This window comes from Salvelinus namaycush, chromosome 12, assembly GCF_016432855.1.
Source record: "Salvelinus namaycush isolate Seneca chromosome 12, SaNama_1.0, whole genome shotgun sequence".
NCBI lineage: Eukaryota > Metazoa > Chordata > Actinopteri > Salmoniformes > Salmonidae > Salvelinus > Salvelinus namaycush.
In genome coordinates, this window is record NC_052318.1 from 11445854 (window position 1) to 11466113 (window position 20260).

Sequence of the window (20260 nt, forward strand, 5' to 3'; positions counted from 1 at the left end):
TGCGCCCTAGACTATTTTGTAGCCAGGCGCACCGCATTTACCAAGTAGGCTAGCTGGCCTAAGCGACACAAAACAAACATGACAATCTGATAAAATGATATAATTTAGGTGGACATCTCTTTGGGTCTGATGAATCTGTGACCCGTTTTGTTTTTACGAAGGTGTCTGTCTGAAGCGCGACGCTTGGGCTGGGCTGACGCTCTTTACTCCACCTCGCGGCGGCAATAACCCTGCATTGCGATGCTGTTCTGCCGTTCCGTCTCCTCATCCACTCAGTGACGCTGTCATCATGGAGGAAGAACAGTTACCTGCTACATAGTGAAGACGACAACCACACAAACGCGAGGCCACCACCAGCGGCAATCTATTGCGTCTTTATAAGGCTCCTCTCATTTCTTATTTCCTGTGAGTGCAATTTATTGATATATTTGTAAATATGTGCATGTTCCATTTTGAGACGCACGATTGATTTCATTGTGTTATTCGAGAGCTCGGATTATGCATGGTGTGACTTGGGTGCCAATTATTAGCTTCGAGAAATAGGCTAAGGCTGCACCAAACCACACAACTGTGTGATGTATTTACCTTATAATGAGATTAAGAATGTTAATTTCATCATATTGCAGGTAGCCTAACCCGAAGAACTGGTAGGCTAGGCTATATCAATACTTGCTCACAGCAATGTAGCATATAGCCTATAATCCGACAGCACAGTAGCACCATGGAAACTGCCGACCAAATAAAACGCGCCATTCACCAGACATTAACACGTTTTAGGGCTATCTTTGTTTCTGTGTGCTTGTATCAATAATGTAAAATTATGTTTTTCCCTTCCCACCGGTTTCTTTTTTTTTTGCAGGAATACATCGGCCGTTGCCCGTGTGTCATTTCTAAAGAAAAGATAAGGAACTCGGCAAAACCATAAAAATGAAGCATTTTTTGAGGTAGGCAAATATATGCTCTTTCTGCAAGGGATACTTTGCTATAGCCCTGGCCTAATAAATATGTTTTTTTATGAATGGTCAGAACTTCTTGTAATGAGACCTTGCCTATACTGTCAACTCACATAGGCGAAGCCTAAAATGTTGAATGTTTTCTTTTCACTCATGTGGAGTGACATTTTGTCTATATAGCCTTAAATGGTAAACGAAGTCCTCCCAGTGGCCTTAAATGCCTGTTGTTATTCCATGGTCAAATGCGAATGAATAAGAAGCTAGTTATCAAGAAGCTTGACAACCCGAATTTAATTTACACCATATTGTTTAGATAGGCCCGATTTTATGTGACAAACTGTGCCCTTGTGTGTGTGGTGCTGAAAGGACAGCTCCGCCAATCGGTCAGGTGTAGGAGAATATAGATATTTAGGAGAATAGAGAACAGAGGGTTTTTGCAGGCAACCAGGCCTTTATTCTCGCGCCTTTGCGCTTTTACGATCTTTTCAGTGACGACGCTCGGTTAGGGTGGTTATTGTGCGTAGTGTAGGCCTACCAATCACTTAATTACCATGTGAGTGTTTGCAAGCACAAGTGCTCTCCGCCTGTTCCCGTGTCCCATGGCAGTGCTTGGTGCTGCTCCATCGGCTAATGGAGTTGGCTAATGTTTGAATGCGCTCACCCTGCGTGTGCTTGGCCTACTTAGCATGCCAGTCTCGTTCTCAGGCAGTGGGGAGAGAAAATGGTCCCCCGGGATGTGTGGTCTGTGATCAATACACTCAGTGGACATGTGTTAGTCTACATGGCTGCTGTGTATCCTTTCATACTATCATCTGCTTCATATTAGTAGGCAGGGCAAACCCGTGTTGGTGATTTCTGGTATATCATCAACATAAATCAATCACAGCACGTTTTTGGACCCATTCCGCAGTTTTTACCTGATTAAGTACAATACAATTGCAGATTCATTATATTGCTTAAACTTAAGTTGAAAATGATGCTGTTGCTGCTTCCTGTTGACAAGACATTTTCATAAATAGGGTGAATTCAGAAAGAGTGGGACATCATATAAACTGGGACAGCTTAATCCTGACTTGTCTATTTCTTGGTCTGACAAGAGACCAATCAAAACTATTGTTACTAAGTCCTTGCAGAGAAACCACACCCTGCAAAGCACACAGTACAGATTAGTGATGTAGCTTTTTTTCTGTGTTGATGTTAAGGTTATACAACTGTCATAAATAATGCACTGTGCCAAATTGTAATGTAAATGTGAATACTATTTACTGGTGCATCAAAATACATAAAAAAGTTGCCAATATTATGTTTACATTTTGTGATTCTGTCATTTTTTTAGTTGCCCCGCTTTACTAACCATAGCTAGCTAAACTAGGACAACATGGAGTAGCTAAAGTGGGACAGACTTATGGGGGAAAAAGAGATCCAGTTTACCTTAAATGTAGACTGCAAAGTAGGCCTACCTGGCCGAATGATATGATGATCTGTAGCAATCGGGTGCACATTTGTTGAGCATATTCTGCCATCGCATGTGCAGTACAGAAACCTGACAGAAACACTGCTAGCCTAACACAAATGTACTGTGACTAATGTTGCTCTTCAACACCTGACACCAATATACAGTCCCTTCGGAAAGTATTCAGACCCCTTGACTTTTACTCATTTTGTGAGGTTACAGGCTTATTCTAAAATTGATTAAATCAATTTTCCCCTGAATCATTCTGAAAACGATACCCCATAATGACAAAGCAAAAACAGATTTAGACATTTTTGCTAATTTCTTAAAAATTAAAAACTGAAATATGACATTTACATAAGTATTCAGACTCTTTACTCAGTACTTTGTTGAAGCACCTTTGGCAGCGATTACAGCCTCGAGTCTTCTTTGGTATGACGCTACAAGCTTGGCACACCTGTTTTTGGGGAGTTTCCCATTCTTCTCTGCAGATCCTCTCAAGCTCTGTCAGGTTGAACGGGAGCGTTGCTGCAGAGCTATTGTCAGGTCTCTCCAGAGATGTTCGATCAGGTTCAAGTCTGGGCTCTGGCTGGACCACTCAAGGACATTCAGAGACTTGTGCCGAAGCCACTCCTGCGTTGTCTTGGCTGTGTGCTTAGGGTCGTTGTCCTGTTGGAAGGTGAACCTTCGCCCCAGTCTGAGGTATGAGCACTCTGGAGCAGGTTTACATCAAGGCTCTCTCTGTACTCCGTTCATCTTTCCCTTGATCCTGACCGGTCTCCCAGTCCCTGCTGCTGAAAAACATCCCCACAGCATGATTGCTTCACCGTAGGGATGGTGCCAGATTTCCTTCAGACGCAACGCTTGGAATTCAGGCCAAAGAGTTCAATCTTGGTTTCATCAGACCAGAGAATCTTGTTTCTCATGGTCAGAGTCTTTAGGTGCCTTTTGGCAAACTCCAAGCGGCCTGTCATGTGCCTTTAACTGAGGAGTGGCTTCTTTCTGGCCACTCTACCATAAAGGCCTGATTGGTTGTGTTCTGCTGAGATGGTTGTTTTTCTGGAAGGTTCTCCCATCTCCACAAAGGAACTCTGGAGCTCTGTCAGAGTGACCATCTGGTTCTTGGTCACCTCCCTGACCGAGGCCCTTCTTGGTCCACTGATTGCTCAGTTTGGTGGACTCTTGGTGGGTCCAAACTTCTTCCATTTAAGAATGCTGAAGGCCACTGTGTTCTTGGGGCTTTCAATGCTGCAGAAATTTTTTGGTACCCTTCCCCAGATCTGTGCCTCGACACAATCCTGTCTCAGCTCTCTACAGAAAATTCCTTCGACCTCATGGCTTGGTTTTTGCTCTGACATGCACTGTCAACTGTGGGACCTTATATAGACAGGTGTGAGTTTTTCCAAATCATGTCCAATGAATTGAATTTACTACAGGTGGACTCCAATCAAGTTGTAGAAACATCTCATGGATGGCCATTGGAAACAGGATGCACCTGAGTTCAATTTCGAGTCTCATAGCGAAGGGTCTGAATACCTATGGAAATGTATTTATTTTTATTTCACCCCATAATGACAAAAAAGATTTGTAGATTGCTAAGGATATTCTTAATTTAATCAATTTTACAGTTTGGCTGTAACGTAACAAAATGTGGAGAGAGTCAAGGGGTTTGAATACTTTCCGAAGGCACAGTAGTGGTTTAGGGGGTACCCTGACTGGGACGCAAACCCTGGTCCCTGTGACTGTAATATGAGCCATGATGAGGGTTGCAGGTAGCCTAGCAGTTAAGAGCATTGGGCCAGTAACCAAAAGTTTGCTGATTCAAATCCCTGAGCTGTCTAGGTGAAAAATCTGTTGATGTGCCTTTGAGTAAAAGTGTCTGCTAAGTGAGTAAAATGTGAGATGAAATTATACTATTCCAACCAAGTGTGTTAACCCTTTTGGCACGATGCATAGGGTGTTTAAATTTCACGCCAGTGACCTTGTTTCACTTCCTTATCCTGCTGTTTGCTACATTGGTGTCAGAAGTGGGATGGCGGCCGTGAGGCCATCAGAACGCATGGTTCAGACGTGCTACGGGGCTGAGTAGTCGAAGCACAGGGACGTGCCTTTAAATATGGAGGGGGCAATGTAGCAAACCTCGCTATATGAGCCACATTACAAATCTCTGCAAGTGGGTTAACCCTATTAACACCATGTCTAGAGTTTGTCTTTCACGCCATGCCTTGCCTCACCGTTCGCTACAATACCAAAAGGCAAAAATCTCTTGGTGAGGTCGTTAGGTGTTGTACAAAGGTTGTTTAGTATTATTACAAAGTATACAACTTTGATTTGATTTAGTGATAGCGATCCTTTAGTTTTTTGCTGTTATACAGTTAATTCAATTTGTATGGCCTTAGGGACAATACAATTACCCTACCTAGACTAGCCTACAACACCACAATGCAATTAATATTAGCATTATTGTTTTCAAATGAGTACCGTTCTACAATAGGCTGAAAACTGCAGTGAAAATGTCATTTGAATAACGGCATAAAAGCCCTGTTATTTGAATGTTTCTTTCCATGAATTCCATTTGGTTCAGTTGTGGGTCTACTTTCTACATATTATACATTCTAGAAAGGCAAAGTACAGGACTGTCAAATGTTTTTTCTGATACGGATGCTCTGTCTGTTGCCAATCATCATTCTCCCAAGTCGTCCTATATATTGTAGCCACAAAGGCCTATGCTCCCAGCAGACCCTGGTATTCAAAAAATCTTAACGCACGTTCTGCCTCCTTTCCGATCCAAGCGGCTATTCCTTGACCTAGATCCTAATGCTTCAATTATAGCCTAAATATTTGTCATTTAACTTTTAAATTGTATTACCTTATTTTTGTAGCATAAAAACAACCATTCACAATTTTTTAATCTGATTAGGATACTTCAAAATTCTCCTGTAGGCTACCTGCGCACGTTCATCCACTCCACTGTAATATAAGTCCTGCAAACTAACTGCACACCTGCCAATCGATGATTGCAAACAGACTGTTTCAAAACAACAAAAAGTTTAATGGCATTCTGAGATTCCAAGCTTTAGATACTTAGAAGGGAGGGATGTATTTTCTATTTGTCGAGATTGACAAAGTCTTATTTGATTGGTGTTGAAAACGCAAACCATGATGAAACGCTCAAAGTTGGTAATCAGAATATGTGGGTACCCAAAATCGTTGCATACATTTTATAATTATAAATGTTGAAAATCTGATTTCCCCCTACCTGATCATTGTCTTCAGCCGGCTCTGACCGTGGTGTAATGAGACAGGCAAGGAGAGTGAGCTCATCCGTGGTGGTCGGTAACCTTCTGGCCCAAACTGATCCTAATTTAAATGAATTACAGTGGGGCATAGGATATCAACAGTGAGAACGTTTAGCAGCTACTTACATTTGACTGTCAAATCTGTGTATTGGTGTTTAGCCAACAACTTTTATGGAGAGACCACCCCGAATTTTTGGTGCCATTCCATTAACCCATTTCATTAAGACATTGATATGTTTTAAGCAGTCAATCTTGTCATTGTGATGACTATAAACGTTTATACTAACATTACCAATCTAAGGTAAAAAGGATGTGTAATTCCACTAAATTTTATGGGGTAGAAATGCAAGCTTGTGTAAGGTAATAGCACAAACTGTCCACATTAGGGCAATATCCAATAATTTCATATGGAAAAATAATTCAACATATCAATTTAAGATGATAGTATATGTTGCCCACTCACATTGCAACAATATCTATTTCTCACTAATTTAACCAGTTAGACAGTTAAAACATGCTCTCAAACACAATTTAACCAGGCGCTCTAGACTAGAGCCTCCATGGTGTCAGTGCAGAAGCCTGAATGTTTGACGTCCCTAATATTAGGTTATTATCACATTTCGAACACATTTCAAAGCACTAGTGGTGTTCACCTGTGTTGGCACTTGCTGAACATTGAACAGAACAAGGCTATGTCAATAACTACATTTTGACAAAAATGCAGATAGAGCCTTATAGCTTCCAAGCTCTCCGACTTGGCAAATACTCAGTTGAGTATGGGCCATGAACCACAGTTCTCACTCCAACTCATCACCTTCAAACAGGTTCCCCTAGATAGATTAGATAGATAGATGCACTTAATATATCTGAGTACAGTTACTTAAAGTGATTTTGTAGTCATGACTTAAACCAACAGAGCACATGTGTCAATCTCATTCCACGTAGGGCCGAGTATCTGTGAGTTTTTTGCTCCTCCCTTGTACTTGATTGCTGAATTAAGGTAACTAATTAGTAAGGAACTCCCCTCACCTGGTTGTCTAGCTTTTAATTAAAAGGAAATAACAAAAACCAAGAGACAGTGCCCTCCATGGAATGAGTTTGACAGCCCTGCTCTGTAGGGTCACAGTGACTATCTCAGAGGTGTCAAACTCATTCCATGGAGGGCCTAGTGTCTGCAGGTTTTTGTTTTTTCCTTTCAATTAATACTCAAGTACATGGGAGGAGCGAAAACCCGCAGACACTAGGCCCTCCGTGGAATGAGTTTGACACGTGCTGTAGGGGGTCCAGATTTGAGTTGTATCAGCTTGAACATTTTGAGTAATGGCTCCACTAAGCCACGCCTCAAAAATCATTTCCCAGTATACTTTGCCTTTTCGAGTGAAATGTACAGTTACCCCCCATGACTGTATTTCAATCCTGTGGCCTTCACCAAGTGAGTTCCTAGGTGAAGATTGTCATTATAATTAAACTCTTTATGACAATCACAGGACGTTGGTGGCACCTTAATTGGGGAGAATGGGCTCGTGGTAATAACTGGAGCGGAATCAGTGGAATGGTATCAAATACGCATGGTATCTAGGTCATTTATTCGCACCGTTCTGGCCATTATTATGAGCCATCCTCCGCTCAGCAGCCTCCTGTGCTGACAATACATTACGTATCTCATTAGGCCTTATTTTGAGGAAGCTTTACCGTAATACAATGGTCTGAAACTGATGGTTTCAGTACTGTTGCAAAATTCCAGTAACTTCCCCAAAATTCACAGATTAAAAAACTATCCTGGTTGGAAGATTTCCAGGAATCCTCCAACCCAGATTTCTAGAAAACCTGGGAAATTTACCAGGATTTGCAACCCTACCTGTAAATCACATTATGCCAGCTTGCAAAGTGATGTGTAATTCCTAATGGAATCCAGTCAGAGTTAGGCTATCCAACAATTGGAATTGTTATTCACCCACAACCTGCATTCATAAGGACTGCCAGGGTTTTGATACTACATGAGCCATTTTAAATGGAACAACCATTTCAGTACCGGTGCAAAAAAATCTAACTAAATGTTTGGATTAGTTTAGGAAAATGTATGTTATTTATCTTTGTGTAGCATAAGATTAATTAATCACTCACTCATTGTACATGCAAAAACACATATTACAAACATTTCCCAAAAATGGACCTGCAGTAGAGCATGCTGGGTAGAAAGTTAATGGGTTGAAACATAATTTGTTTTTGTTGATGTGACTTCTCATTTAGTTTTCAGTCAGTTCCACATACACATTTTAAGTAAAAATGACTTTTCATTGACTTTGAGTTCAACTTACTATAAGTATTTGAGTTAAAAAGGCTAATTGACATAATTTGAGTCAATTGGATGTGTACCTGTGGATGTATTTCAAGGCCTATCTTAAAACTTAGTGCCTCTTTGCTTGACATCATGGGAAAATCAAAATAAATCAGCCAATACCTCAGAAAAAAATGGTAGACCTCCACAAGTCTGGTTCATCCTTGGGAGAAATTTCCAAATGCCTTAAGGTACCACATTCATATGTACAAACAATAGTATGCAAGTATAAACACCATGGGACCACGCAGCCATCATACCGCCCAGGAAGGAGACGCGCTCTGTCTCGTAGAGATGAACGTACTTTGGTGCGAAAAGTGCAAATCAATCCCAGAACAACAGCAAAAGACCTTGTGAAGATGCTGGAGGAAACAGGTACAAAAGTATCTATATCCACAGTAAAATGAGTCCTATAAAGGCCGCTCAGCAAGGAAGAAGCCACTGCTCCAAAACCGCCCTAAAAAAGCCAGACTTCGGTTTGCAACTGGACATTGTGACAAAGATCGTACTTTTTGGAGAAATGTCCTATGGTCTGATGAAACAAAAATAGAACTGTTTGGCCATAATGGCCATTGTTATGTTTAGAGGAAAAAGGGGGAGGCTTGCAAGCCAAAGAACACCATCCCAACCGTGAAGGACAGGGGTTGGCAGCATCATGTTGTGGGGGTGCTTTGCTGCAGGAGGGACTGGTGCACTTCACAAAATAGATGGCATTATGAGAAAGGAAAATTATGTGGATATATTGAAGCAACATCTGAAGACGTCAGTCAGGAAGTTAAAGCTTGGTCGCAAATGGGTCTTCCAAATGGACAATGACCCCAAGCATACTTCCAAAGTTGTGGCAAAATGGCTTAAGGACAACAAAGTCAAGGTATTGGAGTAGCCGTCACAATGCTCTGACCTCAATCCCATAGAAAATTTGTGGGAAGAACTGAAAAAGCGTGTGCGAGCAAGGAGGCCTACAAACCTGACTCAGTTACACCAGCTCTGTCAGGAGGAATGGGCAAAAATTCACCCAACTTATTGTGGGAAGCTTGTGGAAGGCTACCTGAAACGTTTGACCCAAGTTAAACAATTTAAAGGCAATGCTACCAAATACTAATTGAGTGTATGTAAACTTCTGACCCACTGGGAATGTGATGAAAGAAATAAAAGCTGAAGTAAATAATTCTCTCTACTATTATGGAGGACCTGAGCCCTAGGACCATACGTCAGGACTACCGGGCATGTTGACTCCTTGCTGTCCCCAGTCCACCTGGCCTTGCTGCTATTCCAGTTTCAACTGTTCTGCCTGCGGTTATGGAACCGCCACCTGTCCCAGACCTGCTGTTTTCAACTCTTAATGATCGGCTATGAAAAGCCAACTGAAAATTATTCATGATTATTATTTGACCATGCTTGTCACTTATGAACATTTTGAACATCTTGGCATAGTTCTGTTATAATCTCCACCCGGCACAGCCAGAAGAGGACTGGCCACCCCTCATAGCCTGGTTCCTCTCTAGGTTTCTTCCTAGGTTTTGGCCTTTCTAGGGAGTTTTTCCTAGCCACCGTGCTTCTACACCTGCATTGCTTGCTGTTTGGGGTTTTAGGCTGGGTTTCTGTATAGCACTTCGAGATATTAGCTGATGTACGAAGGGCTATATAAAATAAACTTGATTGATTGAAACTTGATTCTGACATTTCCCATTCTTAAAATAAAGTGGTGATCCTAACTGACCTAAGACAGGGAATTTTTACTAGGATTAAATGTCAGGAATTGTGAAACTGAGTTTAAATGTATTTGGCTAAGGTGTATGTAAACTTCCGACTTGAACTGTAGATGTTCCCTACAACACAAATTCACATTTTCACCCCCCCCCCCCCTACCCCCACACACACACACACACTGTGCTAGTACAGCCTACATTAGGAGGCTGCTGTGTGCCCGACCCACGTCATGCTTCTCCCTCTGTCCCAGTTGGGCATCTGGAACTACACTCTCTTATCAGGATGGGGGCGGTGGCTCCCCTCAGACCTAAATATGGAGCCTGGGAGAGGGGGAGGAGAGAGAAGAGAAGAGAGAATAATGTCATTTGATGTGTACATTGAACAACAACACAAATGAAGAGCTGTGGCAGGCTGTGCAATTCAAGTATAAAAAAAATGGTGCAGCTGAGCAGGTATTCTCTTCCCTGAGCATAAACACTTAACAATGGTGCCCATTATAAGCATACACTGTACAAGGTACAGAACATTATGGCTACTGTAGCACATCACTGTACTTCTGTCCTAGATTAAATCAGTGTGTCTTAGTCAAACCGAGGATGAGTAACTTTGACTGTGACCTGAAGACTTGAATTAGTTCCCCAAGCTAATTCCTAGACTTTAGCTCAGTCTGCTAACACAGTCTTGATGGGGTACGCAGAAGACCTGGGTCGGTCACAAAATGAATGTAGAGAGGTTGTCTCATTCTGTGTCCAATACCCCTGACGTGGTCCTTTTGATAGGAGAGAATATACTCTCTCTCTCTCTCTCTCTCTCCCCCCTCCTGTAGGGTGGTGACACAGTTCTTTGTGTTCCTGTACTGTAAATGTCTGTGGCGAGGCCTGAAGTTTGTGATCAGGAAGGTCACGGGGAGGTGCGAACTGCAACGGATCTGCCACAACAACAAGCCAGGGGCCCGAAGGACCCTTAAGATCGGTAGGCCTACTTATTGTCTTAGAATAATTGTTTAATTCGTCAACATGTAATTTCATCTGTTATCAATTCTGATTCTGTGTGAGAGATATGTAGGCTATGATAATGATAAAAGTGGTGGGAACTGGGAATTTGAAATACTGTAGGTTTGTTAGCATTTATTTTTTAACTTGTTTTTCCCATTCAGAGTCTTCCCTCATGTACTCAAAGAATGAGGTGAGTGGTGTACATTTGATGGGTAATATGGTATTTCATAACTTATACACATTTTTACACAACTGTGATGATGCTTTGTGCTTTCCTCCTCCTCCTCCTGCCCGCTATTCCTCCTCCTCCTCTTCCTGCCCCCTATTCCTCCTCCTCCTCCTGCCCCCTATTCCTCCTCCGCCTCTTCCTGCCCCCTATTCTTCCTCATCCTCCTCCTGCCCCCTATTCCTCCTTCTCTTCATGCCCCCTATTCCTCCACCTCCTGCCCCCTATTCCTCCTCCTTCTCTTCATGCCCCCTTTTCCTCCTCCTGCTCCCTATTCTTCCTTCTCCTGCCTCCTATTCTTCTTCCTCCTCCTACTCCTCTTTCTCCTCATCTTTCTCTTCCCTCTCCAGCTGTGCCAGTCTGCCCTCAGTGCTCACCCAGACCGAGTGGAGAAGACCATCGATGACATCATGACCCTGAAGAAGGTCAACCCTGACACTAACCCACAGTAAGATCATGTTCAGCACTGAATCTGTTGATCACTGCATCATTTGCATAGGCAGATTTAATCACTATAATGAAGTACTGAGAGCCACCAAGCGGTCTTTTAAGGTTCATAACGTGCCCGACCTAGCTAGAATACAATTGATATATACTCTAGTCAGACTACTGATCAGGATTGAAACACCTACAGTGGCCCAGGATCCAGTCCAAGGCACGTATAGCACTGGTTACTATACAGCTGACAATCCCTTTTTAAAGGTATTTTCCACAAAGTTCTTCAGAGATTGCATTTTTGGTAAACCTTGCAAGTCGGCTCAAACGCAAATTACCTTTTAAGAGACCGTTATAGTGCCCTGCGCTACAATGGACCTAGGATTGAATCCTGGCTCTAGTACTTACAAAAGGAGCCTCCAAAAAGAGCATGCTCTCACAGACCTCAAGGCTCATCCAGGCTAAGCCATAAGAGAAGCACTGGGTTGAGTTCATTAGGGTACACCATAGCTTATTGTTTGAGCATTTTGTATAGGAAAAGACTAGACCAGCCTCTCTCCACTCCCCCTTTCATTCTCTTCCGTTTGGTGTCTATTGAACACAAACCTATAGTAGTACGTCACCTCCAGGCTAACCTATAGGCTGACCCTTGCATGGCTGTGTTTCTCCCCAGGCTAGGCATCTCCCTCCAGGCCAGTCTGTTCCAGATCGTCGGCTACCGTAGCCTGGTGGCGGAGGTGGAGAAGCTACGCAGGGAGCCGTACGACTGTGAGAACCCCGACCATGAGGAGATGTTGATGAAGGTAAGATGTAATGTTATTATAATGCATTATGAAGTGCTACAATAAATACCACTATTTAATGTATGTGTTGATATACTGACTTGTGCTGCTGACATCTGTGCTTACTGGAATTGATATAAAGTAGCTAGACAAGTAGAATTTCTGTGCTTTCTATAGTTTGGGAGCTAGAGTGGGGTAGTTACTTTGTGTGGGTTAGATACAGTATATAATTTGATCCCCTGCTCAGAATGTAAGGTGACTGAATTGCTGATATAAATTGTTATTTGCTATGTTTGAAAGGGCCAGGTTTTGAATATCAGGGCCCATATTCATAAACTGTCTCAGAGTAGGATTGCTGATCCAGGATCAGTTTGGCCTTTAAATCATAACGAATAACAATATATTGACAGGGAGTGGACCTGTTCCTAGCACTGCTACTCTGAGACACTTTATGAATACGGGATCTGGCTGTATTTACTGATAGCAGTAAGTAGTCTCTCCCAGATTAATGTCTGTGTTTGTTCTGTTGTAGCTGTGGAAGACACTGCGTCCTGATTCGACACTCACCGGGCGGATCTCCAAGCAGTGGTGTGAGATCGGTTTCCAAGGCAATGACCCCAAGACTGACTTCAGGGGCATGGGTCTACTGGGCCTACACAATCTTCTGTGAGTGTCTCTGTGTGTGTGACAGTGTCGTGTGATGGTGTCATGTGTGTGTGTGTAATATGAGTCACTGTACTGTACAAATGTTTTCCTCTGCAGACAAGGACCAGACAGTAGTACAGTACTGATTATACATCCAGTAACAATGTCAAGGGACATAGAGACAATCCTGTACAATCCTAATTTATGTTTCCCCTGTGTTTTAACTTCCTCTACCATAGATATTTTGCTGAGCATGACAAGGCCACCGCTCTCCAGGTGCTTCATGACTCCCTGCAGCCCAAACACAGGTGGTTCCCTTCCCTTTACCCCTCCTTCACCCGCCCCCTGACCTATAGCGTAGAGATTGGCTCTTGATTTATATCAACCCCTTAGAACATGCTATGAAGAATGACCTGTCTAGGGTCGAACCAATGACTGCTAGATATTTTGGATGATTTGTACCTATCATGCTTATTTGTCAGCTCACCATCTTATCCCGCGTTCCAGGCTGACTACATTGCAGAAGCCTTCCAGATCCAGAACACCTGGATAGGTGTTGAACATATTATCTAGCCACATCATATGATATAGCAATCAGATGCCCGACTGTGCTCTCGATGAAGTGGCACTTAACCATTGGTTGATGCAATGCAACGTCTGCAATGTAGTTGGCCTGGAACGTGACCTGTATGATTAATTTAAGCGCTGGAGTCACACTAACTCTCAACATAAGAGTCCCACTATTGAAACCCCTTTGGAGGAAATCTTATAAAACGGGAAATCACTATCAGTAGTCTTGAATTCTATTTCCCTTCAGACCTCTCTGATGTTTTGAGTTTCTCGTGGGACTGAACAGGGAGGAACTACCTGAACTTGCCCAATAAGAAACACACATTTTTGCTTTCCGTGGTGTACAATTTAAGATAATTTTCCAGTGTGCCCTAATGAACCCAACACTAGTTCTTCTACACTGGTTAGGCTACACTGTGGCTGTGTCAGTCTATAGCTGCAATTTATAGTACGGACTTGGATGACTGCAGTTGTGTGTCACGATCGTCAATGGGAGAGAGAGAGGACCAAGGCGCAGCGTGTGGAAAATACATCTTCTCTTTAATTGGAAGAAGGACAACGAAACAAAACAACAAACAGACGAACGTGAAGCTATCAAAAGACTAAGTGCAAACATGCAACATAGACACAGACAATTACCCACAAAAACCTAGTGCCTATGGCTGCCTTAAATATGGCTCCCAATCAGAGACAATTAATGACATCTGTCTCTGATTGAGAACCATTCAGGCAACCATAGACACAGCTAGACTTCTATACTAAACATAAACCCAACTACTCTAATAAACCCCCTAAACCTTACAACCACCCTAGACACTACAAAAAACACATACATTCCCCATGTCACACCCTGACCTAACTAAAATAATAAAGAAAACAAAGAATACTAAGGCCAGGGTGTGACAGTACCCCCCCCCAAAGGTGCGGACTCCGACCGCACAAACTGACATAGAAAGGGGAGGGTCCGGGGTGGGCCCCATCATGGCGGCGGCTCGGGTGCGGGACGTGGCCCCCACTCCACCATTGTCCATACCCGCTTTGGTAGCCTCCTCCAAATGGCCACCCTCCAAATACCCCCACCTAAAATAATAGGCCTCAGCAGGACAAGGGGCAGAAACGGGACAAGGGGCAGCACCGGGACAAGGGGCAGCCCCGGGACAAGGGGCAGCCCCGGGACAAGGGGCAGCTCCGGACTGAAGGACGGCAGCTCCGGACTGAGGGGCGGATCCTGGCTGGCTGGCTCTGGCGGATCCTGGCTGGCTGGCTCTGGCGGATCCTGGCTGGCTGACGGCTTTGGCGGATCCTGGCTGGCTGACGGCTCTGGCGGATCCTGGCTGGCTGACGGCTCTGGCGGATCCTGGCTGGCTGACGGCTCTGGCGGATCCTGGCTGGCTGACGGCTCTGGCGGATCCTGGCTGGCTGACGGCTCTGGCGGATCCTGGCTGGCTGACGGCTCTGGCTGGTCTTGGCTGGCTGACGGCTCTGGCTGGTCTTGGCTGGCTGACGGCTCTGGCTGGTCTTGGCTGGCTGACGGCTCTGGCTGGTCTTGGCTGGCTGACGGCTCTGGCTGGTCATGTCTGGCTGACGGCTCTGGCTGGTCCTGTCTGGTTGGCGGCTCTGGCAGGTCCTGTCTGGTTGGCGGCTCTGGCAGGTCCTGTCTGGTTGGCGGCTCTGGCAGATCCTGTCTGGTTGGCGGCTCTGGCAGATCCTGTCTGGTTGGCGGCTCTGGCAGATCTGTCTGGTTGGCGGCTCTGGCAGATCCTGTCTGGTTGGCGGCTCTGGCAGATCCTGTCTGGTTGGCGGCTCTGGCAGATCCTGTCTGGTTGGCGGCTCTGGCAGATCCTGACTGACGAATGGCTCTAGCGGCTCCTGACTGACTAACGGCTCTGACGGCTCGGGACAGACGGGCGGCTCTAATGGCTCTGTGCAGACGGATGGCTCAGATGGCGCTGGGTAGACGGATGGCTCAGATGGCGCTGGGTAGACGGATGGCTCAGATGGCGCTGGGTAGACGGATGGCTCAGATGGCGCTTGGCAGACGGATGGCTCAGATGGCGCTTGGCAGACGGATGGCTCAGATGGCGCTTGGCAGACGGATGGCTCAGATGGCGCTTGGCAGACGGATGGCTCAGATGGCGCTTGGCAGACGGATGGCTCAGATGGCGCTTGGCAGACGGATGGCTCTGGCTGATCCTGTCTGGCGGAAGGCTCTGGCTGATCCTGTCTGGCGGAAGGCTCTAGCGGCTCCTGTCTGGCAGACGGCTCTAAAGGCTCATGGCAGACGGGCGGCTTTGAAGGCTCAGTCCAGACGGGCAGTTCATGCGGCGCTTGGCAGACGGACAGTTCAGACGGCGTTGGGCAGACGGCAGACTCTGGCCGGCTGAGACGCACTATAGGCCTGGTGCGTGGCGCCGGAACTGGAGGTACCGGGCTAAGGACACGCACCTTTAGGCTAGTGCGGGGAGCAGCAACAGGACGCACAGGACTCTGGGGACACACAGGAGGCTTGGTGCGTGGTGTAGGCACTGGTGGTAATGGGCTGGAGACACGCACCATAGGGCTAGTGCGTGGAGGAGGAACAGGGCTCTGGAAACGCACTGGAAGCCTGGTGCGTGGTGTAGGCACTGGTGGTACTGGGCTGGGGCGGGGAGGTGGCGCCGGAAATACCGGACCGTGCAGGCGTACTGGCTCCCTTGAGCACTGAGCCTGCCCAACCTTACCTGGTTGTATGCTCCCCGTCGCCCGACCAGTGCGGGGAGGTGGAATAACCCGCACCGGCCTATGTAGGCGAACCGGGGACACCATGCGTAAGGCTGGTGCCATGTAAGCCGGCCCGAGGAGACGCACTGGCGGCCAGATGCGTTGGGCCGGCTTCATGACATCCGGCTCAACGCTCAATCTAGCCCGGCCGATATGCACGCGTACAGGAGACACCATGCGCTCTACTGCGTAACACGGTGTCTGCCCGTACTCTCGCTCTCCACGGTTAGCCTGGGAAGTGGGCGCAGGTCTCCTACCTGCCCTCGGCCCACTACCTCTTAGCCCCCCCCCCCCAAGAAAATTTTGGGTTGTACTCACGGGCTTCCAGCCTTGCTTCCGTGCTGCCTCCTCATATCGCCGCCTCTCTGCTTTCGCTGCCTCCAGCTCAGCTTTGGGGCGGCGATATTCTCCTGGTTGAGCCCAAGGTCCCTTACCATCCAATTCGTCCTCCCATGTCCAGAAATCCTGTGTAGGTGGGTCCTGTTGCCGCTTGACACGCCGCTTGGTCCGATTTAGGTGGGTAATTCTGTCACGATCGTCAATGGGAGAGAGAGAGGACCAAGGCGCAGCGTGTGGAAAATACATCTTCTCTTTAATTGGAAGAAGGACAACGAAACAAAACAACAAACAGACGAACGTGAAGCTATCAAAAGACTAAGTGCAAACATGCAACATAGACACAGACAATTACCCACAAAAACCTAGTGCCTATGGCTGCCTTAAATATGGCTCCCAATCAGAGACAATTAATGACATCTGTCTCTGATTGAGAACCATTCAGGCAACCATAGACACAGCTAGACTTCTATACTAAACATAAACCCAACTACTCTAATAAACCCCCTAAACCTTACAACCACCCTAGACACTACAAAAAAACACATACATTCCCAATGTCACACCTTGACCTAACTAAAATAATAAAGAAAACAAAGAATACTAAGGCCAGGGCGTGACATTGTGACTAGCGTTTTAATTTCTGTCGTTTGGCACCTTTGCTTTGGTCTACATCTCACTGGGCACACTCACTTTCTTTCTTTCTCCACCTCCATTCTCTCCATCCCTGTCTCTCACGTGTGTAGGAGCATTCCCAAAGAGGCAAGGTACTACTTCATCATTTCACATTCATACTGACCAATTGATTTGCTACTTTTTTGAATTATTTCTATATGTACTTGTTATAGTTACGCATTCCATTCATTAATTGCGATGAGTTATAGAATCTAGATAGTAATGGATATTGTCATATGAAACTGCATCATGGCACTTTCTTTGCACTGCTCATCTTGTTTCATTAGCTGAGGTCTTTGACGTTTCTGAGGTACCTCTGAAGTAGACTGGTTGCAGTTCTGTTTGTGCTGTCTTGACAATGACCATAGGAGTTGGCAAGACAGCACAAACAGATCTGGGACCAGGCTACTTCAGCAGTCAGAAAACACTGCAATGTCAGACCTCTAGATGCACACTCACACTCACGCTTGTGTCCTCCACAGCAAAATGAGCAAAGCAGAATGGGAACAGAAGAACTTTGATAAAGCAATTGGGTGAGTCTCAAATCCCTAAAACACGCACGTACAGCGGAGATGGCACAGGAGAGAATATCAAGAAGAATCCTTTGATGTCCATGTGTCCTCATCATACCATAGGCTTGGCAGTGTCTTAAAGGATTATGGGAGATCTGGGCATGGGGTGGAGGGTTACTGTAGCTCTAGGGAGATTTGGACATGGGGTGGAGGGTTACTGTAGCTCTAGGGAGATCTGGGCATGGGGTGGAGGGTTACTGTAGCTCTAGGGAGATCTGGGCATGGGGTGGAGGGTTACTGTAGCTCTAGGGAGATCTGGGCATGGGGTGGAGGGTTACTGTAGCTCTAGGGAGATCTGGGCATGGGGTGGAGGGTTACTGTAGCTCTAGGGAGATCTGGGCATGGGGTGGAGGGTTACTGTAGCTCTAGGGAGATCTGGGCATGGGGTGGAGGGTTACTGTAGCTCTAGGGAGATTTGGGCATGGGGTGGAGGGTTACTGTAGCTCTAGGGAGATTTGGGCATGGGGTGGAGGGTTACTGTAGCTCTAGGGAGATCTGGGCATGGGGTGGAGGGTTACTGTAGCTCTAGGGAGATTTGGCTCCGGCAGAGGGGCTGTTTCAGCACTGGAAGTCCGGCTGTGACATATATATTCAGGCTGTGTGTGTGTGTGTTTTCAGAGGATGAATTGTGTGTGTGTGTGTGTGTGTGTGTTTTCAGAGGTGAAGTGTGTGTGTGTGTGTGCCAGGATTTGTTTAGATTCAGCTCTTGTACACACCTATTCCTTTAGTTCAATTGTCTCAGTCAAACCTTGGCAAAATCACTTCTCATACTTGCACTGCAATAGGCCAAGTCCACGTTGTGGATTTCAAATCTCAACAAGGCCATACATTATTTTCATCCAATCAAAACCTGTGAGATCATTAAGCTACATTACAAGCATAAGACTGTAAATATATTCCATTCTAGTCCATATCCACTAGTGCCTACTGCCTACTTAAGTCGTGTAGAAGGAACAACCGCAGGGGGCAGCACAGAGGCTTGGGCACAGCTAAAAAGATTGCCTTTGTTCCAGCTTCAGATAAAATTAGATATGTTTATAACTGATTGTTCCAGATACTCCTTTGCCATCGTGGGCATCAACATCACGGATCTGGCCTACTCTCTGCTGGTGAGCGGAGCCCTGAAGACCCACCTGTACAACGTAGCCCCGGAGATGCCCAGCCTCAGCCACTTCCAGCAGACCTTCTGTGAGTGGGAACCACTGTGCCCATAATGGCACCCTATTCCATATGTATTGTACTACTAAATGGTACTCTATTCCATATGTATCGTACTACTAAATGGCAACATATTCCCTATATAGTGTAAGACATTTGCCAAGAGTCCAATAGGGTGCCATTTCAGATGCAGTCTTTGTGTTAAATCTGCTAGCACGTGTGACGATATATTGATATAACTTGAGAACCGAACGGCGCACTTATACACTTTCAGTCATGCTTCTCACTAATCTCAATCAGCATGCCTTCAACTTGTCAGACAGAAAATGCTGTGAGAATTCCTACAGTATCTTTCCCTGAAATATTGTTTTATCGTAATATCATAGTAGTATCTTTCCCTGAAATATGATAACCCAAAACAAATGTTTTTTTCAATTTTGGTACAGTTATTGTAGTACTGTATGAAAATGTTATACTGTTGTCCCACCCTTACCTGCTAACCTACAGGTTTTCCGTTTTCTTCTGGTCCTCCTCTGTGATCCCAGCCGCTTGTCCCAGATCTGTTTGTGCTGTATAGCCAACTATGACCATAGGAATTGGCAAGACAACACAAACAGTTCTAGGACCAGGCTACTGTGGTTCTGTCCGGCTAATGTTCCACCTTCTCCTCTCACAGGTTACCTAATGCAGGAGTTCCATCGGTTCTGGATCGAGGAGGACCCCTGTGACATCATGGAGTTCAACCGTGTGCGTTCCAAGTTCCACCGGCGGGTGCTGCGGCAGCTCAAGAACCCCGACATGGCGCTGTGCCCCCACTTCGCCGCCTCCGACCTCCACCTGGTCAACCTGTAAATACACTCCCCCTGACTTCTGACCCTATACCTCTAACCTCCTCAACCCCACCCCCGTCCTCCCAGCTACATCACGTCACTGCCAACCGCTCACCCCGCCAGCGCTCACACACATGCTCACACACACCCACCCCTCCACACCCTGCCTCTAACCCCCACAGCGACTTCAGAACCACCAGCACCACTAGATGACCATGGCGATTGTAGGGGTGCATGATGAGGCTGCACCACATAGTCATTCACTGACTCATTGTTATTCCTTGCTTTAATGATTTGTGATTGTACAACAGCCATCCATTGCTGGTTATGTATTGCTATTATTATGCATTTTTAAAGAAATAGTTTACCCAAATTACAAAATGAATATGTACTTTGGGTGACCTATCCCTTTAATTGAATCATCATGAAACAAGTGCTTTGTTTTCTCCAGTCCGTTATCCCCTTGAATACATCTCATTGTGATGAATGTTCGGCTGTGACACCAAAAATATTTGAGTACATT

The 20260-nt window shown here is 45.6% G+C and overlaps 1 protein-coding gene across 1 annotated transcript; it reads left to right on the plus strand.

Annotated features, from left to right (window-relative positions):
- The first annotated feature begins 927 nt into the window (after window positions 1-927).
- Window positions 928-19759, plus strand: LOC120056457 (ELMO domain-containing protein 1-like). Its single transcript, XM_039004626.1, has 10 exons — window positions 928-944; window positions 10580-10725; window positions 10910-10938; window positions 11325-11422; window positions 12083-12212; window positions 12724-12857; window positions 13076-13144; window positions 17660-17710; window positions 18804-18937; window positions 19584-19759. The coding sequence occupies exons 1-10, from the start codon at window positions 928-930 to the stop codon at window positions 19757-19759; spliced, it is 984 nt and encodes a 327-aa protein (XP_038860554.1).
- The last annotated feature ends 501 nt before the right edge of the window (window positions 19760-20260 follow it).